The 27,948-nt window shown below is 54.3% G+C and overlaps 3 protein-coding genes across 5 annotated transcripts; 2 read left to right on the forward strand and 1 right to left on the reverse strand.

The window, feature by feature from the left end:
• Positions 1-1,197: 1,197 nt before the first annotated feature.
• Hmgcl (3-hydroxy-3-methylglutaryl-CoA lyase) lies at positions 1,198-17,003 on the forward strand. The gene is made up of 9 exons (XM_052177760.1): positions 1,198-1,312; positions 5,649-5,732; positions 7,372-7,479; positions 8,003-8,098; positions 9,764-9,912; positions 12,630-12,693; positions 14,053-14,241; positions 14,802-14,927; positions 16,477-17,003. Exons 1-9 carry the CDS (start codon positions 1,253-1,255, stop codon positions 16,576-16,578), a joined length of 978 nt encoding a protein of 325 aa, XP_052033720.1. The 5' UTR covers positions 1,198-1,252; the 3' UTR covers positions 16,579-17,003.
• Positions 17,004-18,729: 1,726 nt separating this feature from the next.
• Positions 18,730-23,213, forward strand: Gale (UDP-galactose-4-epimerase). Of its 3 annotated transcripts, XM_052177763.1 has the most exons (12): positions 18,792-18,826; positions 19,101-19,403; positions 20,347-20,472; positions 20,569-20,687; positions 21,071-21,184; positions 21,426-21,602; positions 21,839-21,952; positions 22,055-22,121; positions 22,200-22,285; positions 22,389-22,466; positions 22,617-22,731; positions 22,829-23,213. In XM_052177763.1, exons 2-12 carry the CDS (start codon positions 19,334-19,336, stop codon positions 22,885-22,887), a joined length of 1,125 nt encoding a protein of 374 aa, XP_052033723.1. In that variant the 5' UTR covers positions 18,792-18,826; positions 19,101-19,333; the 3' UTR covers positions 22,888-23,213. The 3 variants fall into 3 exon arrangements, with proteins under 3 accessions (XP_052033722.1, XP_052033721.1, XP_052033723.1); XM_052177762.1 differs by lacking the exon at positions 19,101-19,403 and having other exon boundaries at positions 18,730-18,826; XM_052177761.1 differs by lacking the exon at positions 19,101-19,403 and having other exon boundaries at positions 18,752-18,826; positions 20,344-20,472.
• Positions 23,214-23,258: 45 nt separating this feature from the next.
• On the reverse strand, positions 23,259-27,803 carry Lypla2 (lysophospholipase 2). Its single transcript, XM_052177764.1, has 10 exons — positions 27,695-27,803; positions 25,907-26,012; positions 25,657-25,688; positions 25,504-25,569; positions 25,011-25,058; positions 24,853-24,923; positions 24,677-24,750; positions 24,473-24,574; positions 24,179-24,352; positions 23,259-24,104 (listed from the first exon to the last, which is right to left on the reverse strand). The coding sequence occupies exons 2-10, from the start codon at positions 25,982-25,984 to the stop codon at positions 24,054-24,056; spliced, it is 696 nt and encodes a 231-aa protein (XP_052033724.1). The 5' UTR covers positions 25,985-26,012; positions 27,695-27,803; the 3' UTR covers positions 23,259-24,053.
• Between the last annotated feature and the right edge of the window lie 145 nt (positions 27,804-27,948).

Consider the following 27,948-nt stretch of genomic DNA (forward strand, 5'->3'; position numbering starts at 1 on the left):
GGGTGGGAATTCTGGGAAGGAAAACTACAGCTTCTTAGGTGAACCTGCCTTCTTAAGAGTGTCCCCTAGCCAGATCCTGCCACAATCCCTTAAGGGAGGGGACAAGGGCCTGTCTCCACTAGAGGTGGCTGCTTGCTTGGATTGCAGGTACAGGCCGCCATCCCAGGCTTCCTTTCCAGTGTAGCTGGGTTTTATTCTCAGTATCGTTTCCGTCCTAAGAATGACTTACATGCCAGAATGTGCCCGTGTGTGCCTGCAGGCACAGGCATGCCAGCAGTCACATCCCAGGTGTTAAATTGTGACCTCAGATGTGCTTTACCTACTGAGCCATCTCACTGACCCCGTTCTATTTTTGAGCCTTTCTTTTTATTTTTCTTTTCTTTTCTTTTATTTTATTTTATTTTTGAGACAGGGTCTTTCTTTGTAGCCCTAGCTGGCCTAAAACTCACAGAAATCCTCCTACTTCTGACTCCAGAGTGCTAGGATTAAAGATATGTGCCACCAAACCCAGTTCCAATTAAACAAAAGAGTCTCATGTAGCTCAGGCTGTCCTCCAATTCACCATGTAGCTGAGGCTGGCCTTGAACTCCTGATCTTCCTACATTTACCTCCTAAGTGTTGATATTGCATGCTTACACTCTGAGCAGGGAGTTTATAAAGGGGAAAGGTACAAATCTGGCACTTTATCATTGATGTAGCTGTGATGGCTGCTAGCAAGCATGACAGGATATGAACTTTGAGTAAGAATAGGGAACCGGGCGCACACCTTTAATCCCAGCACTTGGGAGGCACAGGCAGACAGATTTCTGAGTTCGAGGCCAGAGTGAGTTCCAGGACAGCCAAGACTATACAGAGAAACACTGCTGTCTCGAAAAAAACAACAAAGAAAGAAAGAAAGAAAGAGAGAGAGAGAGAGAGAGAGAGAGAGAGAGAGGAAGGAAGGAAGGAAAGAAAGAAAGAAAGAAAGAAAGAAAGAAAGAAAGAAAGAAAGAAAGAAAGAAAGAAAGAAAGAAAGAGAGAGAGAGAGAGAGAGAAAGAGAGAAGGAAAAAGAAAATCATGCTGCGGACGTGATCTGAGGGTAGAGCTATGTGGAGAGGAGTAGGAAGGGAAAACAGCAGGCTGAGGGGTGGATCCAAACTAGGAGCCTCAAGGGAGGGGCGAAGCTCCGCCTCCGGCCCTGGCCACGCCCACAGAGCGATCGGCGGTCACGTGGTACCCAGCTGGGTTGGCCTCCCGCATCTCTGTGCGAAGATGGCGACAGTGAGGAAGGCTTTCCCACGGAGGCTGGTGGGCTTGGCGTCCCTCCGGGCTGTAAGTGTCCCCCAGGCGGGTGACAGTCGTGGGATCTGGCGGGTCTCGTCGGCTGCTGTGGCGGGCGAAGCGGGGCAGCTCCAGCGGCTGTTGCCGGAAGGATTTGAGAGTTGTGGACTCAGCCGGTCTGGCTCAGATCCCTTGCAAGAAACGGGGAAACTGAGGCTGGGGGGACGTGAAGCGACCCACCGTCACTGTGGAGGCCCGGGACACCATCCTGGGCGTCCTAACTCCCTTACGGTGACCCTGACCCCTTCCCCTAACTGAGCTTTGGATCTCTCCAGCCCTTCATTAGTGGAAAACAATGTTCAGTGGGGAAAAAGCACAAGCGTACGTGTCCTCCGCCTTCCCCTGCTCGTGTCGCTTTTATGGACGCCTGAGGAGAACTTGGATCGCGTAGGCCGGACAGGGATTCCCTCAGAACTGTCCTTTGGGCCTGTTTGGTCCTAGCGTTCTGTCCTCTCCCACGCGCAGTTATTTGAGGGAAGGGGCCAAAAAGATCTGTGCTGGTTAAACCGCAAACTGGTGTCCGGATGATCTGCCACTTTCTAGGCTGAGGGACAGGTGTTTACTCAGCCTGCTTATACGTAAAATGGGTAGTCTCAGGGTGATATGGTGAGTGACCAGTCAGTCAGTCACTGGTGGTGCTTTGTAAGAGTTGGATTTAGGGCCGGGCAGTGGTGGCGCACCCCTGTAATCCCAACACTCTGGGAGACAGAGGCAGGTGGATTTTTGAGTTCGAGGCCAGCCTGGTCTACAGAGTGAGTTCCAGGACAGCCAGGGCTATACAGAGAAACACTGTCTCGAAAAAAAAAAAAAAACAAATCCAAAAAACAAACAAACAAAAACAAAAAAAACAAAAAAGTTGGACTTAGGGTCGATCAGCTCCAGCGTCACTGCCACACCCTTGGCTCAGTGGTGGCCCTATTATGATTTTATGGTGGGGAGTTTAGGCATTGTATCAGTACTTGGAAAAACTACTTTCTCGGCAGCTCGTGGGTGCCTCTCAGAAAGCTGCTTCTGTATCTGTAGCCTACCCACTTCCACCGATTGCTCAGGGATCCAATGAAAAGGCAAACTTCAACTCCAGAAGTTAAGGAAATTTAACGTTTCAAAACTCTTACTATGCACCTGCTAGTGGTGATGCAATGCCCTCAATCCCAGCGCCTAGGAGGCAGAGGCCAGTGAATCGCTGAGTTCGAGGCCAGCCAGGGCTACACAGAAAAACCCTGGAGATGGGGTGGAGGATGAGAGAACGAGAATTAAGTAACATGATGGATAATATCTACCATCTGTCTATCTGTCTATCTGTCTACCTACCTAGATATCTAAGACAGAGTTTCTTACTATATAACTTTGGTACTCACTACATAGACCAGGCTGACTTCAAACTCAGACATCAGCCTGCCTCGACTCTGGGATTACAGGCAAGGACCACCATGCCCAGCTAGATGATATATTTTGTTTGTTTGTTTGTTTGTTAGTTTTTGTTATTCGAGACAGGGTTTCTCTGTATAGCTCTGTTCTGACTGTCCTGGAACTCACTCTGTAGACCAGGCTGGCCTCGAACTCAGAAATTTGCCTGCCTCTGCCGCCCAAGGGCTGGCATTAAAGGCGTGCGCCACCACTGCCTGGCTAATTTTTACAAACTTAGTGTATGAAAATGATTCCTCATGAGTTTATGGTACAAGTCCAAGCTGAGACTTTTTATTTGGTTTGGTTTGGTTGTTCATTTTTGTTTTGCTTTGATTTTTCAAGGTGAGGTTACTCAGTGTAACAAGCCCTGGCTGTCCTGGACTTAATTAGTAGACCAGGCTGGCCTTGAACTCACAGATCAACCTGCCTCTGCCTCCCAAATGCTGGGATTAAAGGCGTGTGCCACCATGTGAGCTATCTGACTTGGGTCTGAGAACCCCGACTCAGATCCTCTGCAGAGCAATATGCACTCTTTTTTTTTTTAAATTTTTTAATTTTTTGGTGTTTCGAGACAGGGTTTCTCTGTATAGCCGTCCTGGAACTCACTCTGTAGTGTGAGTAGGCTGGCCTCGAAACTCAGAAATCCGCTTGCCTCTGCCTCCCAAGTGCTGGGATTAAAGGTGTGGGCTACCACAGCCTGGCAAAATATATACTCTTAACTGTGGGCCATTTCTTCAACCCCTGGGCTTTTTCAAAACACAATCTCTCACATTCTCAGGCTGGCCTCAAGTTTGCTATGTAGCTGAAAGCGGCTGTGAGCTTCTGTCTCCCAAGCACTGGGACAAGGGTCGTAGGCCACCACACCTGGCCTGGGTTGTGATGTGAAGAGCTGTTGTTCAGAAGGAAGTGGAACTAAGTTCAACCTGAGTTGGAAGCAGGTTTTGCTTCAGTGTTTATTTACTGAGCCTCTATGACCCAGAGCCTTGGGAAGAGCAGTACATAGACAGTCCTTGGCCTGTGACATTCACACCCTGCTGGGCGTGATAGTCTGACAGTCTGTCGGAGGGAGACTCTGCAGAGACCTTTCACTCAACTTGACAACTTCTTAGGTTGTATTATTATATTATCTTTATTAATTGTTATTTTATGTGCACTGGTGTTTGTCTGCATGTGTGTCTGTGTGAGGGTGTTGGATCCTTGAGCTGGAATTTCAGACAGCCGTGAGCTGCTATGTGGGTTCTGGGAATTGAACCCAGGTTCTCTGGAAGAGCAGTCAGTGTTCTTAACTGCTGAGCCACCTCTCCAGCCCCCTGCTTGACTTCTTGTCCCCTTGGTTTGTCAGAGAATGTTCCAGCTAAAACCAAAGCCACTTGAGGTGCATTGACAAGCTCCAGCTGATTTCCTCAAGGCCTTCTTCACAGGCTTGGAGAACTTGGCAACCATTACATCTTTCTCTCTGTCCCATTGCAGGGTGTTTACTGGGGGAGGGGCTGGAGAGATGGTTCACTGGTTTAAAGTGATTGCTGCCTTCCCAAGGGCCTGGTCCTGATTCCCTTCAGCCTACCTGGTGGCTCACCCCCTCGGTCACTCCAGTCTTAAGGGGTATGCTGTTCTCTTCTGACTACGAGGACACCACACACACGTGTTGTAGCATGCAGACTACCCATGCACATAACTAAGAAATTAAGCAAGTTCCCTTAGGTAGGAGGGGAAGATTTGAGAGAAAGAGTAGACTAAAGGCTTTCAAATTTAGGGTGTGGGGAAGATTTTCTTCAGCTGCTGGGGGAATCGTCACAGACCCACTGTCCCTCCTCGAGCCATTCACCTCAAATCTGGCTTTGCACAAGCCTTAACATCATAGCCAAGTCTTTCTCCGCATCCCCTGTGGCCGATGCTAAATCTGAGGCTCACTTCTGCTGGTCTCAGTGACTGTGTCCTCTGGACAGCTGTGCCCTTTGTCCATTATTTGTTGTCCCTGTAAGGTTACTGAGTGAGTTGCCAGGTGCTGTACCAGTCAGAATGAGATGGGGTGGAGAGAGCTTTCTCTCCCCGAGCTTACACTGAAGGAAACAGTAGCCTTGCAAAATACAAAGTGTGGAAGATGGTAGGTTAATAGCTCTTCGAGGAGGCTGGCAGCAGGAAGGCTCTCTGACTGACTAACTGATGGAAGTTGAGCATCCCTGGCAGACGGCAGCCAGCCCTGCAGACGTGGGCAGAGGGTGGAACAGTAGGGGTGAGTGACAAGGCCACCGGAGCTAAAGTCTGCAGCCTCCTCTAAGGCTCTAAGGCGGGGTCACTAGGGGAGGAAGGCGTGAGTCAGGCTCCAGCTGAGCAACAATGTGGACGTGCTCCCTTTTTGCAGAGGTGAGGAGGATGGGACCAAGTGACTGAGAGGCTGAGAGGCCGGTGTGGAGTTTGGGAACTACTGAATGACAGATGTACAAATGAAGCCAAACGGGGTTGGGGGTGGTGGTAAGGCGGGGAAGGGGGGTGGGGGAGGTGAGCCTGAGCCAGAGGAGGACCTGTCTGGGAGCACGGCTTCCTTGCTCAATCCTGTTCAAAGCAGTTTGCTTTTTTTTTTTTTTAAATCTTAATCTCGAAAGAGCCTAGATGTGAGTTTATAGAAGGAGAAGTATAAGCCGCGCAGTGGTGGTGCACGCCTGCAATCCCAGCACTTGGGAGGCAGAGGCAGACAGATTTCTGAGTTCGAGGCCAGCCTGGTCTACAGAGTGAGTTCCAGGACAGTCAGGGCTATACAGAGAAACCCTGTCTTGAAAAAACCAAATCCAAAAAAAAAAAAACCAAAAAAAAAAGAAAAAAAAGAAGAACAAGTATGGCTGCCTGTGGTAGGGAAGACCCTTGCTCTTCATGTGGTCCTACGCTAACTCCTGACGCTTGGGTTTCCTCCTTTAAACCAAAGGTGAGCACCGCCTCCATGGGCACTTTGCCAAAGCACGTGAAGATCGTGGAAGTTGGTCCCCGAGACGGTCTGCAGAATGAAAAGGTAAAGAGGGAAGTCTGCCCAGAAAGGACAATTCGTGCCTCTGTTTGGAGCGTTCCAGGGAAGCGGGGTCAGATGCATTATGCATTATTGTTAACCTGGAATAGTACACAGAGGTTAATATTATATAACACTGAAATAATATAATATTATAATAATAAGTATATTAAGTGGCTCAAGACTGTAAAACCGAATATATACTCACTTTTACTCTATGTAGAAGAAACATAAAAGGCCTATGTATATGTGGAAGTATTTGCTTAGAAAAGAATATAAAATTTTCCTTTAAAAAACTGTTCTAAACCTGTGGGCACAAGACTCCTGTGGCCAAGGATAACTTTGATGTGGCTCACACAGCATTAATATGGTAGCAATATATATGGCTTTTGAGCACGTGAATGGGGCTAGCGAAGGGGCTGGAGACATGACTCGATGGTTAAGAGCACTTGCTGCTCAGAGGACCAGAGCTCAATTCCCAGTACCTATATGGTGACTTACAGCCATCTGTAACCCCAGTCCCTGGAAGCATGATGGGGAGACCTCAGGAAGAGGACCTGGAGTCCTCTCGTAACACAATCCAACTGGCTGGCACCAAGGAATCATGAAAGGAATCATCATCATCTTTATTCCTATTAATTAGTGCTATTGTTATTGTTTTGAGACAAGGTTTCTCTGTGTAGCCCTGGCTGTCCTGGAACTCACTCTGTAGACCAGGCTAGCCTCGAATTCACAGAGACCCATTTGCCTCTGCCTTCTGAGTGCTGGGATAAAAGGCATGTGCCACGGTAGCCCCTTAAGGTTTATTTTTAATTTTAATTTTTTAATATTTTGTCTGTGTGTGTGCCCGTGTGTATCCACTACATACATGCAGTGCCCACAGAGGTCAGTAGGGGGCATCAGGTCTCCTGAAACCATTAAAGTTAATGGGCATTTGTGAGTTGCCCAGCCTGAGTACTAGGAACTCAGAAAGGATTCTTTGGAAAAACAGCAAGGGCTCTTTCCTGCTGAGCCAGTCCTGCTGCTCCAGGTCCTCCTGGAAGACTTTGGGCAGGGAAGAAAGGCAGTGGAATCTGCGATTCAGGAAGTTTCCAGCACAGGATGAGTTGACAGAGGGAAACCAGGCCCTAGTACACCTGGGACCTTCGGGGAGATTAGAAAGGAACCCAGAGGCTCTGGTGAGTGACCAGATGTGGGGAAGGAATGGAAAGAAGTTATGAGGAGAGAGAAAAGGGGAAGGTGTGACATTTGGGGGTCCATCCCACAGCACCCAGAGAGCCGTGGTATCTCATCTCCACCCGCCCCAGCCCAGGCACTTTGCTCTCAGTTGATGATGGGGTCTAGACTAACACATTGGACTATAGAAAGGCCGCATAGGGAGGAAAGGGTATTTCCATGTAAATATGAACACCTCAGGGGAGCAGCCATCTGTGCCAGGAGACCCAGGTGGTAGAGCCTGGTGATCGCGTTAGTGAGCTTGTGTTAGTGTCTGAAGTCAGTGAGGAGCTGGTGTGGCCAAAGCTTGTGCTGAGGTGCGGGTGGGCGGGCGGGAGGTGCTGGCTGGCTGGCTGGCACGCGCGCGGGCACAGCCAGCTTTCCTCACTGAGGCTGCTGGCTCTCTTCTCTGGCTTTCTGTCCACTACAGGTCATTGTACCCACACCAGTGAAGATCAAACTGATAGACCTGCTTTCCGAAGCGGGGCTCCCCGTTATCGAGGCCACCAGCTTTGTCTCTCCCAAGTGGGTGCCGCAGGTGAGCCCAGCCTGGCCCAGGCGGGAGGGAGGGAAGTCTGCCCTTTGCTCTTGGAGCCGCCAGATGTCCGGAAGCGTAGGTTCCCAGGCCCCAGGCTTGAGGGGTCTCGGGTGAATCTCAGCATTGTGTGACATGGGAAGAACTCGACCTGGGAGCCAGGGGCTCTGATTCAGTCTGGGCTCTGCCCTGGCTCACCAGACAATCCCCATGATTGGCAGGATCTGTGTTTTTGTAAGGGGGAGAGCAAGAATTTCTGCTTCATAGTTGGGGGGGGGTGCAAATGATAGCACCAGGCAGGGCAGAGGGAGTGGGGCCCAGGGCCCCACCAGACATGGTTCTTGGTGGCTGCTGCGGCTTGTGACTGCAGGTACCTCAGCTGGCAATACCAGCGTAGGAGCTGCCGAGATCCAGGGTGTCTCCTGACCCCTCTCTGGTCAGACAGATAAGAAAAGTATTGGAGACAAAAGATTCAGTAGTGAGGAGGTTTTCTCTACCACTGAGCTCTGGCTTCTTCGGCTCCCAGATGGCTGACAACTCTGACGTCTTGAAGGGCATTCAGAAGTTTCCTGGCATCAGCTACCCAGTCCTGACTCCAAACATGAAAGGCTTTGAGGCCGCGGTAAGAGTTTGACTTGGGAGGCCCCTGAGAGAGGCTGATGGTTATCAGCCCCTGCCTTGCCCTGAGATGTCCCTCTGAACACCAGTGGGGATGAGTAGCATCAGATGGGGGCTGGGAGTCCCGACGGGGGCGGGAAGTCCAGCCCTGTCACTCACTGCTCTGTTGTTGTCTTGAATTGCTTAACCTCAGTCAGTCCTGCCTATGAACCAGGAATGGCAACAGCTAACCACTGAATCACTGCTCCCATAATCAATGTTTAGTAAGAGCATTGCTAAACCTGACTTGCTAAAAACCACTAAGTCCTGGGATCACCTACTCTTTTCCTCCTCCTCCTCCTCCTTTTTGTTTTTGTTTTTACTTTATGTGTTTTGCATCATGTGCATGCAGTGCCTGCAGAGACCACAAGAGGGCGTAAGATCCTTGGAAATGGAATTGCAGACAGTGGTTAGCAACCCTGTGGGATGCTAGGGATCGAGCTCATAGCCTGTGCTGCAGCAGGGAGCACTCAACTAACTACTAAGCCCGCTCATATCACCTACGTCTTTAGGAAAAGGTAACAGCCCTCCAGACCGGCACTTCGGCAGAAGTTGCTAAGTTCCCACCTCTGGAGAGGCTGATGGTGGAATTTGTCATAAACTTATTTCAAGAGTGACAACCCCCCCCCCCCGCCCCAGGTTGACAGTAGCAGTGGTGGGTTTCCCTGGGGGACTCCAAACTTGATGGGTTTCTGGTATCTCCAGGAGGTAGGGATCATATCTAGATCGTCACCCTCATGAGGGAAATGCCCCAGCCCTGAGCCCTCTCCACCCTTGCTTTTGTTTTGTTTTCTTTTGTTTTGTTTTCTTTGTGTTGTTGGTTTTTTCCAAACTAGGTTTTTCCATGTAGCCCTGACTGTCCCATAACTCCCTCTATAGACCAGGCTAGACTGAACTCACTGAGATCGGCCTGCCTTTGCCTCCTGAGTGCTGGGATTAAAGTTGTGCGCCGCCTGGCTGTTTTGTTTCTGATTGAGGTGTAAGTGTTTCCTAGGGCTGCCTGAGAAAGAACTACAAACCGTCACAGGGTTGCTCCACTTCCGCACGTTCTGGAGGGCAGCAGTGTTGGCTGTGTGTGAGGCCTCCCTAGAGCCCGTCCCACATCCCATAGTAACTAGGAATGAGCGGTTGTGGTCTTGCTGAGTTTGTAAGTGCCTCACTCCAGTGCCTGCCTCCACCCCCACGTAGCCTTCCACAGCTCAGCGCTTCACACAGCCATCTTTGAAGGACTGGGTTAGGGATACCCTGTCCAGTGTGGTCTCATTTATCCAGCTACATTTGCAATGACCCTGTTCCCAAGTAGGTAACATGGTCTGGGGAACTAAGGATTGGGACATCCACATATCTGTTTATTATTATTTAATTTACTTGTGTAACTTGATTCTCTCCTTCTACCATGTGGAACTTGGGGAATTGAACCCAGGTCATGAGACTTGTCAACTTAAACCTTTTACCTGCTGAGCCATCTTGTCTGCTTCAACATGTCTCCTAAAGTGTATATATGTATAATGTATGTTAGGCGTATAACAGTCACATACCATAAAACTTGCCACCAAAAAAAAAAAAAAATTGCCGCTAGGCCAGTTTGTCCAGGAGCCGGGTGCTGAAGGTGTTCACCGGATATTGGCAGGTAGCTGCGGGCGCCAAGGAAGTGAGCATCTTCGGGGCTGCGTCTGAGCTCTTCACCCGGAAGAACGTGAACTGCTCTATAGAGGAGAGTTTCCAGCGTTTTGATGGAGTCATGCAAGCCGCACGGGCGGCCAACATCTCTGTGAGAGGGTGAGTCGGGCCTCCTGCAGCTCCTGTCTCAGCTCCCCTCAGGCCCCTGCTGGGTGCCCCAGCTCTGCTCCTGGGAATCTCTCTCCAAGTGCTTGTGGTCAGATTAGCCAGCATTTCTCTCAAATATAAATTGTTGACTGACCAAGTGTAGGCCAGCCTGGAGTTCACAGACATCCAGCTGACCCTGCCTTAAATCTGTGATGACCTGTGCCACACTGCCCAGCCCTACGATTTGATTCTTACAGTGCTAGGAAGCCAGGTCTGGCGGCACAGGAACTGGCAGCTCATGGCTTTAAACATGTCTCAAAACAAACAAACACAGAAAAACAACAGAACACAGTGCTGGGCATGAAGTCCAGCACCGATGAACCTTTGTCACATGTGAGCTAATGTCCACGCTGAGTGAACACTTTTACTGTGATTTTCAGGACCCTGTGTGTCCCACCCCTGCCCTCTGCCCCAGGGCCTTTGCACTCACTCTCCGCAGGCACAGTGCTTCCCCTCTGTTCTGCTTCTCAGCTCCTGCAGGCTCCTCCTTGGACATCAGCTCCTCTTGGTTTTCTTGGTCCCTCAGCAGGAGACAGCGCCCGTCCTTGGGGGCCAAGCTCTTCTGATGCCCTTAACCACTGAGCTGTCTAGCTCCTCAGCCGCCCTCACCAGGATGGCTGTGCTCTGCCCTCGGGAAGACCCACTTCCCAGTCCCTGGGTACGGTGCTCCCCCCATCCCAGCAGGGCACAGAGAGAGCTGATGAGCAGGTGGAGGACGGGGAAGCTGGTTCTCCCGTCATGTGCTCCCAGCTCCCAGGCCTGTGCTCTGTCTTGGTAAATCCCCCCACACCCCTTCCCCACACAGGGTATCACTATGTAGCTATGCAGCCCTGGCTATCCTGGAACTCAGAGATCCGCCGGCCTCTACTTCCCAACTGCTGGGGTCAGAGGCGTGCGCCCCTCTACCACTTTTTCTTGCTTAGCAATGTTTGGAGAGTAAATGGGAAAATTAGGGTGTAAAGCACACGGAGTTTGTGGAAGTGTTGATCCAGCAAACATTACTGCATCTCTTTATTTTTTAAGCTTTATTTATCTATTTATTGAGACAGGGTCTTTCTCTGTAACCCTGGCTGGCCTGGAACTCATGGAGATCCATCTGTCTCTGCATTTGCCTCCCAGGTGCTAGCACTAAAGGCATGCACCAGCACACCTGGTTCCATTTTTTCCGAGACAGGGTTTCTCTGTGTAGCCCTGGCTGTCCTGGAACTCACTCTGTAGACCAGGCTGGCCTCGAACTCAGAAATCCGCCTGCCTCTGCCTCCCAAGTGCTGGGATTAAAGGCGTGCGCCACCACCGCCCAGCTTCCATTTTTTAATATATAGAATATTTTGCTTCATTATGAAGGGTTTGGTTTTGGGTTGGTTTTGGTTTTGTTGTGTTGTTTTGTTTTGTTTAGGGTTTTTGTTTGTTCATTTTTTGGTTTTGTTTTGAGACTGGGTTTCTCTGTATAGCCCTGGGTATCCTAGAATTCACTCTGTAGACCAGGCTGGCCTGGAATTCAGAGATCCATCTGCCTCTGCCTCCTGGGTGCTGGGATCAAAGCCATGCATCTGGATACCACTGCCTGAGTACTATTTCGTTTTTTAGGTTCATGCTGATCAGGAACTCATTTTGTAATGGAGGCTAGCAGTCCTCCTGCCTCTGCCTCCCAAGCGCTAGGATTACAGGTTTGAAGTCCCACCCTCAGCATAGCTAAAGCCGCCCCAGTCCCCCTGCGGGTGGTGAGAGCAAACTCTCCCTGTAACTCCCAGAATCCTCAGCCCACACGAATGTCACGGTCAGCCTCTGGTCTCATGTCATACTTCCTTGCCCCCGACTGTCCCCATGCCTTAGTCTGTCCTTTGCTCTGTCCTGAGCATGCTCTGGCCCTGACTGAAACAGGCCTTCTGAAGACCTTTTCTCTGAACTCCAGCGTGCCCTCAGGAAGGTCTGCCTCCTCTTCCTCCTCCTCCCCCTTTTCTTCCTCCTCCTCCCCCTCTTTCCCCTCCTCCCCTTCTTTTTCCTCCTCCCCTTCTTCCTCCTCTCCTTCCTTCTCCTCCTCTTCCTCCACCTCCTCCTCCTCCCTTCACAGCTCATCTCTTTCTGGAATTATCTCCCCCTCCTCATGTGACTGAGTCGGTATTGAATGTCTTCCTGACTTGAACGAGCCCCTGGAGGCTAGGATCCCATTCACAGTCCTCCATCGCTCCGTGCCCAGTGCCTGTCACATTCTCTCCATCTCAGTAAATGTCAGCTGAGTAGCTGAGTGGGCGAGGCAGCCGGCCCTCGAGCCTGCCCGTTCTTGCCGCTCTTGTACTAATCTGTGTGTTCACGCTGGCATTCCCGACCTGACCACCCAACCACCTCCCCCAGCACGTGGGCCCCCCCTCCAGACACTCAGCTCTAGCCTACTTCCTTGTACTGCTCGTGAATTCTCAGTCACCTGCAGCCCTGCTTCCAACCCCGTGACCTCTAAGCCCCGCCTTCCTTGCAGGTTCTCTCTACTTCTGCCCAGAAGTAGGGCAAAGAGCCTTCTCCCCACTCAGAGCTGGCCTCCCGCCCAGCACTGGCCTCCCGCCCAGCCCCGTGTTTACTGTGGGCTCACCAGGGATGTGTGTCAGATGGTCACCAGTCCTTCTATTGGCAGAAGAACTGGGGACCCTGACGCTGTCCCTCCCCCTTTTCCACAGGTACGTCTCCTGTGTCCTCGGATGCCCCTATGAGGGGAAGGTCTCCCCGGCTAAAGTTGCTGAGGTGTGTACAGTGGGGCCAGGTCTGGTAAGGGTTGACTCCCTCGCCAACCAGCACGCGCAGGTGTGGCTCACGGCCCTTCCCCAGAAGAACACACTCACTCCTGCTGAGAGCACAGCCCACCTGCCCGCAGTCACCTCCTCAGCAGGTCTCTACCCCACCTGAAAGGCCCAGCCCAGCTTCCAGGCCCTTCAGCTAAGGCCTGGTCTCCAGTGTGGTAATCCCCGGAGTAGGTAGGAGAGCACACGCATCCTCTTGACTAGTGACCAGAGCCGGGCTGTGGTGGTGGTGGCGCACGCCTGTAATCCTAGCACTCTGTGAGGCAGAAGCAGGCGGATTTCTGAGTTCGAGGCCAGCCTGGTCTACAGAGTGAGTTCCAGGACAGCCAGGGCTACACAGAGAAACCCTGTCTATAAAAAAAAAAAAAAACAAATCCTAAGACAAAACAAAAGGACTAGTGACCCGGGCTCCACGGAGGAAGACCCAGCATAGGGACTGAGTGTGAGTAACCGAGGGACCTGAGCCACTTACTTCACCCAGAAACCCCCACTGATGAGTTCATGCTGATCTTCCTTCCATTTAGAGTTGAGGAGGCAAGTCACTCGCCACCCTGGGTACACATGGCAGATTGAGTCTCACCCATTGTGTCCCACGGGGCCCTTTTTCTCTCTCCCCAATACCACGTGGCATCCAGTCAGAGGAATGGCCCCTGGCTGCTATGCCCTGGCCTGTGCACCCCACCCTCATGGCTACCACCCCGGAGCCCATCACCAGTTTCTAGAAGCAGAAACTGAAGCTCACAGAAGTTATGCTCCCTTCCCCAAAGCAGATAGCCTGTGAACCACAAAGTGTGGACTCGAACATGGTCCCAGGGGCCTGCCATTACTGTCACCGGATTGGCACATCACCAGGTCATTTATCAGGATGGTCATCTCTCGAGTTCAGGCCAGGCATGGGGATGAGGGAGAGGGAGCAGTTGGCAGTTGAGGCTTTGCAGTGACTCGGCCAATGGCAAATGAGCTTCCAAAACATTACATAGTTCCTGTGCTTCCTCAAGTATCAAACTGGTATCATAGACCCACAGTCCACAGACCCTCCTCCAGAGGAAGGGCTTCTGATTCCAGTCAGCATGGTGCAGGAAGGAAACGGGCTGCCGGAGGAGCGGGCTGGTTCTGAGCACGGTCTCCCAGCCGCTGGGCAATGCTGGGCCTTCCCACTGAAATTGTTGCCAGCTAGAGCCGGGCAGGAACACAGCACCTCTGACTGGGAGGTGAACTGCCTGGGCAGAGTCCCTGCTTCGGAGCCCCAGTGTCACATGCGGGTGGCTCTGGGGGTCCTCTAAGAATCTGTTTACTTCTCCAGGTAGCCAAGAAGTTGTACTCCATGGGCTGCTATGAGATCTCCCTTGGGGACACCATTGGCGTAGGCACCCCGGGACTCATGAAAGACATGCTGACTGCTGTCATCCGTGAAGTGCCTGTGACTGCATTGGCTGTCCACTGCCATGACACCTACGGTCAAGCTCTGGCCAACACCTTGGTGGCCCTGCAGGTAATGAAAGCTGTGTTCCCGCTCTCCCAGAGGGCATGGGGCAAGGTAGGGCAGTGCAGTTTCGTTGTATTTATTAATAAAGTACGGAGGCGGATGTCTGTGGGGTCATAGATGGCAGCACACGAAGGTTCAGGGAATAGCTTCCCACAGAACGTAACTGAGACTCGGAGTTGTTTCTTCCCCTCTACCATGTGAGGCCTGGGGATTAAGGTCGTCGGGGTTGGTGGGGAGCACCCCTGAGCCATCTCACTGGCCTATTACAAATGCTTTTGAGAATTCTGTCAAAAGAACTGTACCTAGCTAGTATCTACCACTCTGGAACTGAGGGGCCAGACTGGTGGCCCAGAGGAGCCTCTCTGAGGAGAGCCCCAAAGGGTGAAATGGAGCCAGGACCCCTAGAGGGATGGGGAAGCCCTCTAGCAGAGAGAGCAGTGTTCCAGGAGGCTCTTCCAGGGAGAGCAGCTCTGTCCCTCAGTGGATTTCTCCTGACATTAGGAGAAATGTCTCCGTAGGCTCCAGGCCCTGGCAGCAGCTGTGGTTCACTGCCTTTATATTTGCAGATGGGAGTGAGCGTTGTGGACGCCTCAGTGGCGGGACTTGGAGGCTGTCCCTATGCAAAAGGGGCATCGGGGAACCTGGCTACTGAGGACCTGGTCTACATGCTGACTGGTTTAGGGATTCACACGGTAAGCCAGCCTGCCCCCTGGTGGTGACAACCCTGAACTGAGCCCGAGGACAGATGTGACAGACATCTGTCAGAACAGAGCCCGAGGACAGACGTGCTCAGGGCCTGTGGAGCTTAAGCAGGGATTGTGGAAGCGTTCTCTTTCGGAGAGTTATCTAGGAGAGTTGAAAGTAGGGGATCTGGAAGGCGAGCCCTCGTGGGGTTTGAGGTCCTGACAGAGCAGCCTGGAGTGTGTGTATTAATAACCAGTAGAAGCCGGGCGGTGGTGGCGCACGCCTGTAATCCCAGCACTCTGGGAGGCAGAGGTAGGCGGATTTCTGAGTTCGAGGCCAGCCTGGTCTACAGAGTGAGTTCCAGGACAGCCAGGACTATACAGAGAAACCCTGTCTTGAAAAAAAGCAAATCCAAAATAATAATAACCAGTAGACAAGGGCCTGAGCAGCAGGAGAGGCTCAGTTGGTGGTCTAGAAGGAGTAGACTAAGACCCCAAGGGTGAGAAGGAGCCAACCAAAAAGGTGATGAGGGGCCGGGCAATGGTGGCACACTCCTGTAATCCCAGTGCTTGGGAGGCAGAGGCAGGCGGATTTCTGAGTTGGAGGCCAGCCTGGACTACACAGAGAAACCCTGTCTCGAAAGACCAAAAAAAGAAAGGGGGGGGGGGCAATGAGCAGAAAGGTCCCTGGCAGAAGAAGCAGCATGGCAGAAGAGACACTGGTCTGGTTGAATATGATCATGAGCACAGGGGACCGAGAACTTCAGTTCTAGGAGGCGCCCCAGAAAGTGTCTATGGAAGGAGCCCTAAGAGGGTTCGCTTTGTGACATGCAGGGAGTCACCTCCCCCAGACTGTTTTCTCTATGAAATGAGAGCACACTGAAATTAGCCACACCGGGTTCCACCAGACTCTGTGGGACCTCGGCGGCAGCACAGAGGTCACACTGCATCTCTGCTTTGAGATCTGATGGTTTAAAACCCAGATCCCTTCCTCACAGGCTGCTCGACCTCCAAGCGTTTTATCTCTCTAAACCAGTGAGTGTGTTCTCCACTGTTACAGGACTAAGGAAATGCATGGCCAGCCAGAAGCGTAGGCCGGCGGTGAGACCCTGGGTCAGTCTGTAGCATCAGAGGAAACCATGGAGCGTGCTTGGCACTCAGCCCTCAGTGCCAGCAGATAGGACTTACTGTTATAATCAGGGTGATGGAGAGTGGTCTGGTAGGGAAGTCCTTGTGTAGCATTACCGATGGTCTGGGGACAGTCTCAGCACAGGGAAGAGACACAGAGGAAAACAAATGAACATCACAGTTCCTGCGGGGCAGGCCCTCTGCTAGACCCTGAACATAAGAAGTGATAATACCAGTAAGGTCCCTTCTGACCCTCCCACAAACCGCCTGCCGGTGCCAGCTGGAGACGACCTCAGACAGCGGTCTCCACTGTGGCGGGAGGGGCCTATTGGCTGCCACCGTCTCCTTTCCATGTCACAGCTGTCTGGTCTGTTTGCCCGGATGTTGCAGGCATGCGCTGACTTCCTTTATCCTAACTTACTCCTTCAAGGGTGTGAACCTCCAGAAGCTCCTGGAAGCCGGGGACTTCATCTGTCAAGCCCTCAACAGAAAAACCAGTTCCAAAGTGGCACAGGCCACCTGCAAACTCTGAGCCCCTTGTTCACCTGACCCAGAACTGTGGGAGTTGGGTGTGCACAATGATTCCTGGATAGGGAAATGGGATGAGAAATAATGAGCCAGCGTCATCACAGAGATCCCTCTCCTCATGGAGAGCCAGAGCGGCCAGGCCCCGGCCGGCGCCCCAGCGCCCCTCAACACTTGCTTGGGATGGCCCTGGGTGAGTCCGCTAGCCAAAAGAGCTGACGACCACTGTGCCACAACCGCGGGTCCTGGGTTCTACCTCTGAGGACAGAGGGCAGTTTCCCTTTAAGCCAGTAGAGCATTTGCTGAACTGGTGGGGGCTGATGTGCTTCTGTGGCCCTCTGCCAAAGCCAGCATCTCTGGGAAATCCCCATTCTGTACGTGATTTTTTTGAAAACAGCTCATGTAATTAATTAAAGGTTTAATTTTCTAATATCCAACTATGCAAACGTGTGTCTGTGGATGAGTGGAGCAGTATAATCACTCTGAGGGAAGTGTGAACGCTGCGGCTGGTCTCTCTTGGGATCGCTTTAGTTGCCAGTGGTCTGAACCCCCAGGCCACTGACTGGAAATCATTGCCGTCGGTCTGTTCCTGACACCAGCAGGATGGGTGGCCCGGACACCCAAGGAGTTGCTTCTGAGACTGTGCCTCTGTTCCCAGAGCAATAAGATGGACAGCTTCTTACTCTGGGACTAGCTAAGGAGGCTAGGCTGGTTAATGAGCCCTAGGGACCCATCTGTGTCTGCTTCCAGAGTGCTAAGATGACAAACTTAGACAGTGGCCAGCTTGACATTTAAGTTTTTGAGACAGGGTTTCTCTGTGGAGACTTGGCTGTCCTGGAACTCATCCAGGCTACCCTTGACTTCTGAGACTTGCCTGCCTCTAGCTCCTGAGTGCTGCAATTAAAGGTGTGTGCCACTATACCTGGCTTTAAAAATTAATTATTATTACTTTTTTGTTTGTTTTTTTCAAGACAGTTTTTTCTCTGTGTAGCCCTGGCTGTCCTGGATCTCACTCTGTAGACCAGGCTGGCCTCGAACTCAGAAATCCACCTGCCTCTGCCTCCCAAGTGCTGGGATTAAGGGTGTGCGCCACCCTTAATCTGCACCAGCTCTTAACTGTTCGGCCTTCTCCCCCACTTAAAAAAATTATATGCTGGAGGTGGGGAGATAGTTTTAATCCCAGCACGCAGGAGACAGAGGGCAGGTGGATCTCAGTTCAAGGTCAGCCTGGTCTACAGAAAAGCCTGTTTCCAGAAAAGCCAGGGCTTCACAGAAAAACCCCCGTCTCAAACCAAAGTGTGTGGATGACTGCTGGTGCAAATGCCCTGGAGCTCCGGTTACAGCCGGTTTTGAAGAGCAATGAGTGCCCTTAACTGATGCGCTAGCTGTCTTCCAGCCTCACCTTTCGTTTGTTATTTATCCGTGGCTGGCCTGGAACCCACTGTGTAGAGCTGCCCTTGAAACTCACTGAAACCCGTCTGATTCTGCCTTCCAAGGCTGGGACTGAAGGCCTGTAATAAATACGAGGAAAGATTTCTTTCTCTTTATTTGTGAGAGAATGCCAGGTATGTAAGGTATGTACCATGGAGGCCGGAAGCGGGCAGGGCATCCCATGGAGTGATAGGCGATAGGCGGGTGCCGGAAACAGGACGTCCTCTGCAGGAGCGAGCAGCAGTGCTCTGAGCCATCTTTCAGCCCCGCTTTGTATTTTAAACCGAGACAAAAAGTGTCTTGGGTTGCTATACGGTGGCAGGTCCGCACACACACCTTTGGGGGAGGGAGGCGGCGGCTCAGCCATAAGCATAGCAATCGCTACTGAGAATTTAAAGGTTCCTTCCCCATTGTGGGCTTCTTCCCAGGTGGACTTGGATCTATGTCGCAGCCCGGGCCAGCCGTGTCCTCCAACTGGAGCAGCCCGACGAAGGGTTTGACACATACGGGGAAACCCCGTCCCTCAGAGTGTACTGGGGAATAGAAAGGCCCCCGTCCTGACCCTGTTTCTCCTCCGCAACCCGCCAGTCACTGGATGGCGTCCGCACCCCTCATTTCCGCCCTCGAAGGAAACATTCTGCGCAGGCGCCTAAAGCCACTGCAGGCCAATTGTCCTTCCAGGGCTGCCGTCCAGTCGGTAACCCAGGACACGTTTCCTGGAGGGCGTGGAGGGGGCGGGCTCAGGCTGGGCTGTCAGGTTTTAAAGGGGCCGCTGCGCTGGTCGCGGGAGGTGGCACCAGGAGTCAGCGCTGGAGCTTTCGCAGGTTCGGCTGGTAGAATGAAGGGCTTAGAGAGCTCGGAAGGGCCAGTGGTTGGTCGGGAGCGAGGGAGTTCCAAGAGGGTCGGTTCGTGTTCGGAACAGGGCCAGGCCCACCCCTTCTGCTCGCGTTTTCCGCTGCCGTAGCGGGGGCCACCCGAGCCCATTCATTCGGGGCCCGGCTCCCCGCTCCTGCTCCCAGCCCAGAACCGAAGTCCAGAGCTAAGCTCCGCCTCGCCCGGGCTGTTGAGACCCAACATCCACCCTCCTCCCTTGTACAGAACGGGAAAACTGAGGAGGGGACCGCTGACCAAGGTCACCCCCTAGTCCGGAGCGGAGCGACCTCAGAGCAGCCTGCCACCAGATCCCCCTCAGCGACCGCTTCACCGCGTCCTCGCGCAATGCGGGAACTGCAGGGAGTAGCGGGGGAATAGTCTCGGGGATCCCACCCAGGAGGTTCTTACTGCTGAGCGACCCCAGGCCGACCTCCTCCAGGCTCTGACCCTAGTACCAAATGCTAGTAGAAACACCTGCCTCATCCAGATGTTGGGAAAATAACGCACAAGTGCGGGGTAGCGATTCTGGTACGCACTGGGCGCCCAGGCCAGTGGATTGCAGCAGGATAACCCCAGCAGAAAGTTGAGGCCGCTCGGAGAAAGACGGCAGCGAGCCAGGTCGTGAGAATGAAAGGCCACAGTGTGTGGATTTCCTTTCTGTCCGCCCAGCAGTTTGCTCAGGGTGGGGATGCACACCTGGCAGCGAAGCGCGGGCCAAATCCACGTCGACACCCGGTCACTTGGCGCTGCCCTAGATGGGCGGGATCTCCAACCCAGCCTGGCCAAAGCTGAGCCATTGGCTGCCCCGGTGGGGAGGTGGGGGGAGTGAAGCCCTACCCACTCAGGGCTGCTGGTACTGCAGCCTCAAAGCTAGGCACAGCCTTCCTGGCTAAGGACCCCACCCTCGAAGCCTTTGGTGTATTTATTACTTCCTTCCAACCCTTCCAGGGGAAGGGTTGTTGGAACACTAGGTATTAGTCATCAAAGCCAGGAACCTTTTGCTCCTGGAAAAAGGCTTCAGTGTACAGGGACAGGTCCCTTTTCATATCCTAGCCTCCCATGCCTGAGACTGTCCATTCTCCAGACTTGGAGGCAGGAAGGGTGGGTCTTCAAAAGGCCCATCTTCCCACCCTGTGTCAACAGGAACTGGACAACGTGGTGTGTCTGATTCCTACATATACAGGTGACAGACCTTTAAATCACTTCATTGGGCCCTCCTAATACATGGTGTGTGTGCAAAAATTAGTTCTAGTGATGAAAACTGTGCCCTAGAGAGAGTTGGAAACGCCAGTCCCTACGGCCAGAAATTGATAGTTATCTAGTTAGACCCAGAGCTGACTCTGGAGCCTCTCCTTAAACTGGGGCCCCACCACTGCATCCTCCAAGATGAAGATAGGGGACAGACATCTAGCTGGAGTGAGGCTCTGAGCAGAAAGCCTCAGCTGCCTCTGAAACTCTGTCTTCTAAGTAGGCGCCATGGAGGAGAAGGTGCTGGTCACGGGTGGGGCTGGCTACATCGGCAGCCACACGGTCCTGGAGCTGCTGGAGGCAGGCTACTCGCCTGTGGTCATTGACAACTTCTATAACGCCATTCGTGGTGAGTGAAGCTGGGTGCGAATCGAACTAGTGAGCCATTTCTGGAGGGGTTGGATACAGGACCCCGTTCTCTAATGCTGAACGCCTCTGCGTACAGCACCAGAAGACTCCATGCCTGAGAGCCTGCGCCGGGTCCAGGAGCTGACAGGCCGCTCTGTGGAGTTTGAGGAGATGGACATCTTGGACCAGGCAGCCCTACAGCACCTCTTTAAGAAGGTAGGTACTGGGCTGGAGAGATGGCTCAGCGGTTAAGAGCACTGACTGCTCTTCCAGAGGTCCTGAGTTCAAATCCCAGCAACCACATGGTGGCTCACAACCATCTGTAATGGGGTCTGATGCCCTCTTCTGGGGTGTCTGAAGAGAGCAATGGTGTGCTCATATACATATAATAATAAATAAATCTTTCAAAAAGAAACTGGGTGCTTCACTGGGCATTTCAAGCATGCCTTTAAACCCAGCGCTTGGGAGGCAGAGGTAGGCAGATGGGTCGTTGTGAGTTTGGGGCCACTGTGGTCTACACAGCAGGTGCTGCCTAGCAGGTAGGAGCATCGCCAAGTAGTCCTGCACTGCATCTCCTGACTCTGGCTTTACCCCTGCAGCACAGCTTTAAGGCTGTCATCCACTTTGCTGGGCTCAAGGCTGTGGGCGAGTCAGTGCAGAAGCCTCTGGATTACTACAGAGTTAACTTAACAGGGACCATCCAGCTTCTGGAGGTGAGAGGAGGGGACACTGACCCAGCTGGGCCCCAGACTGCCGGGCCGCAGTAGGGCCTGCGTGCGAGAGTCAGAGCGGACCCAAGCTGTACTGTCTCGGACACATGCCTTTCTTTACCCCCCAGCCTGATTCTCTCTCTGTAACTGATGCCCGTCGCCTCAGCCCCACCCTCCTAGGGTGGGGTAACAAGTGGGACTTACCCGTGAGGCACAGGCCACTGACCCTCCCCTCCATGGCCAGATCATGAGGGCCCATGGAGTGAAGAATCTGGTGTTCAGCAGCTCAGCCACCGTGTACGGGGACCCCCAGTACCTGCCCCTGGATGAGGCCCACCCGACCGGGGGCTGCACCAACCCCTATGGCAAGTCCAAGTTCTTCATTGAGGAGATGATCCGGGACCTGTGCCGGGCAGACACGGTGAGGACCCCTCGCCCCGCACCCATTGCCCCATTCACTGGCCCACGGGAGCCCAAGGATTAGGATCTTGGGCTCTCTCACAAGGAGACGGAGGCTGAGGAGCGGCAGTATTCTCTGCCCAAGGTCTCGGCAGCTGGTTTGCAGGTGCCATCCCTTGCTAGAGAGCACAGAACAGACACAGTGAGGTGGACTCATTCCGTGTGCCCCAGCCCCACGGTCTGACCTTTACCACCCAGGCCTGGAACGCCGTGCTGCTTCGGTACTTCAATCCCATAGGTGCCCACGCCTCGGGCCGCATCGGCGAAGACCCTCAGGGTGTTCCCAACAACCTCATGCCCTATGTCTCCCAGGTAGGGGGGGGATCACCCGGGTGCAGGGGGAGGGGAGCCGGAGGGCTCAGATTACCACCAGCGCCAGGGCCCTTGAAGAAGCTGATGTGACCTCTGCCCTAGGTGGCAATCGGGCGACGAGAGGCCCTGAACGTCTTTGGGGATGACTATGCGACAGAGGATGGGACAGGTAAGCCTAGGGGTCAAGGCAAGGAGGGAGACGGGAGGGGGAGGGGACAGACTTCCCATGTAAGCGCTTCCTCTGCAGGCGTGAGGGATTACATTCACGTGGTGGATCTGGCGAAGGGCCACATAGCAGCCCTGAAGAAGCTGAAGGAGCAATGTGGCTGTCGGGTAGGTAGGCAAGAGAGGAGCCAGGGAGGAAATGCTCAGGATCCAGGGTGACGAGCACACAGGGTGAATGACAGACCGTTCAACATCCCCTTCTCTCCGGCAGATCTACAACCTGGGCACGGGCACAGGCTACTCCGTCCTGCAGATGGTCCAAGCCATGGAGAAGGCCTCAGGGAAGAAGGTGGGCCCCACACACGCAGGCCACACCCCAGTACGGCCATCTCCCCCAGCCACCTCGCACGTTAGTGCTAGGTGCCTATGACACATCTCAGGTTTGTGGCTCCTGAGGCCCAGGGCCTGGTCAGCTAAGCATGCACTCCCTCCCCTGCAGATTCCGTACAAGGTGGTGGCACGGCGGGAAGGTGATGTGGCGGCCTGTTATGCCAACCCCAGCCTGGCCCATGAGGAGCTGGGCTGGACAGCAGCCCTGGGGCTGGACAGGATGTGTGAGTGTCTGCGGGACCCGGAAGAGGGCGGAACTGGCTCTAAGGGCAATGGGTCAGGCCATCCTCGGGCAAGCCCTGACCATCGCTGTCTGCACAGGTGAGGATCTGTGGCGCTGGCAGAAGCAGAACCCTTCAGGCTTTGGGGCGCAGGCCTGAGCACCTCCTCATGGACCAGAAAAGAGCCTGCTTTCCAGCCTCCACAGGGCCCTGTTCCCTCGCGTTCTGGGGCCAAGCTGAGGCCACCCTACCTCAAATGCCAGCTGTCTGCTCAGCCCTCCAGGCAGGAGACCTCTGGGTCCACTGACCAGAAAGGAGTCTGGGTCTTTCCAGCCTATCTCCCCCAGAGTCCAGCAGCTCACGTGATCCCCAGAGCCGTGGGGAGGCCAGGCGGTCTGGGGCCATAGCCTCCCCTGGGCACTAACTTATACTGCTATGACTGAGCTTTCCAAAGCATTTAAAATAAAAATGTTTTCTTACCGAGAGGCAGATTCTCACAGATGGTAACTCTGTACTACAGAAGGCAGCCCTGAGAGTTTGAAGCAATTTCTTTAATTTTATCGGAATCCAGGACAAAACAAGAAAAACACCCAAAACCACATGAAGACAGAAGACAAGACACAATTCCTCCCCCACCACCTCCCTGGCCTTAAGGGGAGACATAGTGGGGGGTGAGACAGCAGGGAGTTGGGGGCCCTTGAACCTCAATCCAGCCCTGCAGGCTCCAGGCCTACAAGGAAGGGCCATGGGGAGGCAGGGCCCAGCCCCTCTGTGGGGAGGGGCTGAGGGAAGGCCCCTGAGGGACTCTACCTCCTCACTGACAAGCCTGCCCTGAAGCAGGCAGCCCACAGCAGCAAGGGCCCCGGGCCGTGGACACATTCGTGACGGAGAAGCAGCTGCGGTGAGGCAGGAGAGACGATTATCCGGGCAGAATGACTGGGAAGGGGCCCATGAGGGCCCCACGGGCCAAACCCTGAGGTCACAGGAGGGGGCCCAAAGCGGGGCTAGTGGGTAAGGTCCTGAGTGAGCGGGTCAGCAGCTGGGCCCCTCCCCCCGCTGCCTACAGCCCCTCCAGTACTGCTGCTGGGGCCCGCCTCTGGGGATGCGGGGTAAGAGCAGCCCACCCCTGCTGCTGACTTCCAGATGGCCGAGGCCAGCAGAAAGGCCTGGCCAGCCTCGGCGACCTGCCCCAGAGGCCTGTGGGAAGAGGATAGGGTGGGGAAGAGAAGGGACAGGGGCTCGACCGGCTCAGATCCAAGATGATGCGGTGCTTGTTTGCTGGGTCCCCGTGAGCCAGGGGACCACAGTGGGAGCCAGCGACTAAGTTAGACCGGAGGCAGAAGTTTCTCCAGAAATTCCTTTACAGCTGCCATCTCCTGGGAGGAGGGGAGATAGTGAGGTTCCCTGATGGGGGGCGGAGGGAAGCACAGAAGGAGGCTATCACACTAACCTGAGGGCAGGAGCTGTGCATGACACCTGGGTATGTCTTAAACTGGACCCTGGCGGGTGTGACAACGGTCCGGAGCTTCTCGGCTGTCAGGGCCCCAAACCGAACAGGTACCATGGGGTCCAACTCCCCATGGCACTGAAGAATTGTCAGGTCCTTGGCACTGCCATTGGCTGCCTGTGGGCCAGACAGAATTTCCAGGGCAAGGTTAGCACTACACACAGCATGGTGCCCAAGCCACAGGGACCACTGGGGGGTGGGGAGAGAAGGGGGGCAGGGGCCGGGGAGGGTACTCACTTGGGGGAAGTTCCGGTGCAGAGGCAGCCAGCAGCTCAATGCCACGATGCCAGCCAGAGGGTGGGGGCAGGTAAGCGCTGTATAGAGGGACAGGGCCCCACCCTGGGAGAAAAGAATGACAGGTCAGGAGAGGACGGACGGATGGACAGCTGGATGGACGGACACACACACACACACCTCCCCTCCCCAATGCAGGCTCCTCACCTGTGAAAAGCCACCCAGGACGATTCGGTTGGCAGGAATCCCGTTCTTCATCTCATGTTCAATCAAAGCCTTGACTGGAGGGGAGGGGATGACCGGGTGAAGGGAGCAGGTGGGCACTGCCCGGTGCTGGGGGAGGGGAAGGAAGAGGGAACACCGTGGGAGGGCTGGGGCCTTACTGTTCTCTGCCGCCTTCTTGATGCCGGCTTCATCCTCTGGGGCATCTGGACTCAGCCCCATCAGGTCAAACCTGGGCAAGCACAGGCAGTAGTTGTTGGAGAGCTCTCGCTCTAGCTCCTTGCAGCTCCCCTAGTTTCCATCTCGTCCCCAAACTCACCAGGAGGGCATCACCATCTTCATGTTGAGTGTCACAGGGATCCTGGGCCTGGGGGTGGTGGAGAGAAAGTCTCAAGAGGGATAAAGCATCAGTAGAGGGCCCGGGGATGGGCAGGGCTGCCCTTGGGGGCCCCTCCCAGCAGGCAGGCCCTGTGTTTGAGTGTTGCCAGGCAACCTGCCACGTGGGGCTGGAGGCTGTGGCTGGGGCATCAGCAGTAAGGACAGAGAAGCAGAGACCAAGGCCCAGGGACGGGGTCCAGCTCAGGGTGAGTACTTGGGGGAAGGAAGGCTCCTTTTAGGAGGTCTTGGGTCCAGGAAGCTTAGGGGTGAAAAGCGAAACTGGAGCCCATTCCCAGGGTGCTTAGAGCTAAGACTGACATGGCCAGACTGCTCTGAGCCCAAGCCCCAGGAGACAGCTGATGAAGAGAACAGACCTAGGACCAGAGGACCCCAAACACGCACACACACCCCTCTCTAGCTGGAGTGACACTCACGCATGGGGACAGATGTACTTGACATGAGGGAGCCGGATGGTGGAGAGGGCGTCAGCCCAGCTGTGCCTGTGGGAAGGAAGAAGAGACGATCATATAGGACAAAGGTTCCCCAGCCCTACCGATGAAGGCACGCCTGCCCCTCAGCTCACTTACCCGGTGTCTCCAAGTCCATGTAAAAAAATAACCTGAGGGAAAAAAGTCAGAAATGGGATGGGAAGGTCTCCCTAGACGGCCAACTCCGGCTCACCCCTTCCCTAGCCCTTCAGACTGGGGGCGGGGTGGGAGGGAGCCGACAGATTATTAACCTCTCCTAGCTTCAGGCTAAAGCCCTTCTCCTAGAGCGTCCTCCAGGTTCCCACACTGCCTTCGGCCAGCCACCACCCTCCGCTTGCTGGGCCCTTACCGCGGCCGTTTCCCGCTCAGCTCCAGACACGGTGGCTGCGTCGGTGAGCAGGGGCACAGACATGGTGTTACCACACATACACTGCAGGGCTTCCTGCAGGCTGGGCCTGCACGAGTGAAGGTAGGAGGTCAAAAGCAAAGCTGGTGGGGAGGGAGAAGCCTTCGTACAAAAATCTAGAGGGCGGTGGTAGCGCACGCCTTTAATCCCAGCATTTGGGAGGCAGAGGCAGGCAGATCTCTGAGTTCAAGGCCAGCCTGGTCTACAGAGTGAGTTCCAGGACAGCCAGGGCTACACAGAGAAACCCTGTCTCGAAAAAACAAACAAACAAAAAAAGAAAAAGCCTGCTCAGGCCATCAGCCATACATAGTACCAGGGGCTTGATTCTGAGCAGAGACAAAATAAAGACAGAAAGAAATCTCAGGCAAAGGGGTAAAAAGTTGGCGCCAGGGAACTGGAGAGAGGGCTCAGAGGTTAAGAGCACTGGATACTCTTCCAGAGGACCGGGGTTCAATCCCCAGCACCCACGCGGCAGCTCACAGCTGTCTGCAACTCCTGTTCCAGGGGATCCGACACCCTCATATAGACATATAATGCAGACAACGACATCAATGCACATAAAACTAAGTAGATTTTAAAAAAGGAAAGAAAGTGGGCTCCATCCCAAGGTTGAGAAGCAGGGCAGTCATCCTCTTGGTCTAGAACTGGCATGCCTGGCTTCTGACTGAACCCCAAAGCCAGGGTTTAGGGTTTGGAAGTGTGGACGTAGGGGACAAGGGAAGGCAGGTCATTTCCTATAGCCTTCCTAAAAGTCCCCATGCTAACTGCGTCCTTCCAAGGTCTCAGGTTCCCCTTTCCTGGAACCCCTCTTCCCTAAGTTCTGCCCCTAGAGAGAGATGGAGGAAAACCGCTGAAAACAGGCTTTCAGTCCCACCCACATCCCATCTTCTCCGTCTTCCCTCTCCTCCCCTCCTAACCAGCCCCTATCCAGTCTTCTCAGCAGTCTGGCTCAGTAAGAAATTCCCAAGGCCTCTGCAAGCCACCCATGTCCCATGACAGCCTAACTCCCTTCTGCCATCTTCCACCACAAACTGGTGCCCCAAGCCTTCTCAACTCCACAGGGCTACCTGCTGTTGCTGCTGTCACTGACTCCAAATGGGTCGCCAAATGAACAGGTGTTGGGACTCCCAACACAAAAGAATATCAGGCTGCCTGGCCCCTCCCCATCCTTAGCATCCTCCAAACTCCCGGAAGCTTCCGCTACCTGCCTCTGAAGTGTCTAAAGGGCGCCCCGCCCTCCCGCAGGCTCCCACCTCCCAGCTCTGACCCCGACTGCCCCTCCCCACGGTAGGATGACCACACAGCATCTTTCCCCACCTCTGACTCTGGGGTTCCTCTTCGCACAGGGAATGCACCTGACACCCTAAGCTAGGATCCCCTTCCTCCTAGGCTCTGGGGACTCCCACCTCCACCCGGCTCCCACTCTCCAAAGGATGACCGCCGCCGTCTCCCATTCTCCACAGTGGGAACTTGGGTTCTGACCCAGGGTCATTACGTCCCGACCGTGGCATTGGCTGCCCTGCCCCACAGCTCCCACCTGCCCACAAAGGGGCATTGACCCTGGGAAGCCTCCGCCCCACAATGGGGTCTCCCACTGCCCAGCGCGCAGCCGCTCTCCCGCCACGCGCGCAGCCCCTGGCCCGGCCGTCCCAGGACTGGACAGCGCCCTCCGGCCTCTCCCCGCCGCCACCCCGGGACCCTCGCTGCCTCGCTGCGCGATCGCCTGGATACCTCACTCCCAGTGGCTTCCGAGACCGTTCGGGCGATTCTCTCCTTTCTCCCTCACAGACACACACTCTTCCCCCTCGGCCGCCCCCGCCGGAACTTCCGTTCGAGTCCCGGGAACCCAGCCATCCTGCTGCCGGAAGTAGCCCGGCCAGCAGTACGGAACCCGGAAGCGAGTCCAGCTTTCTAGGGTAGAAGCTGCCATGTTGCCCACAGTGGGACCACTCCCTGTGATGCGACGCTGTCACCTACAGCGTCCG

Source organism: Apodemus sylvaticus, chromosome 3, assembly GCF_947179515.1.
Source record: "Apodemus sylvaticus chromosome 3, mApoSyl1.1, whole genome shotgun sequence".
NCBI lineage: Eukaryota > Metazoa > Chordata > Mammalia > Rodentia > Muridae > Apodemus > Apodemus sylvaticus.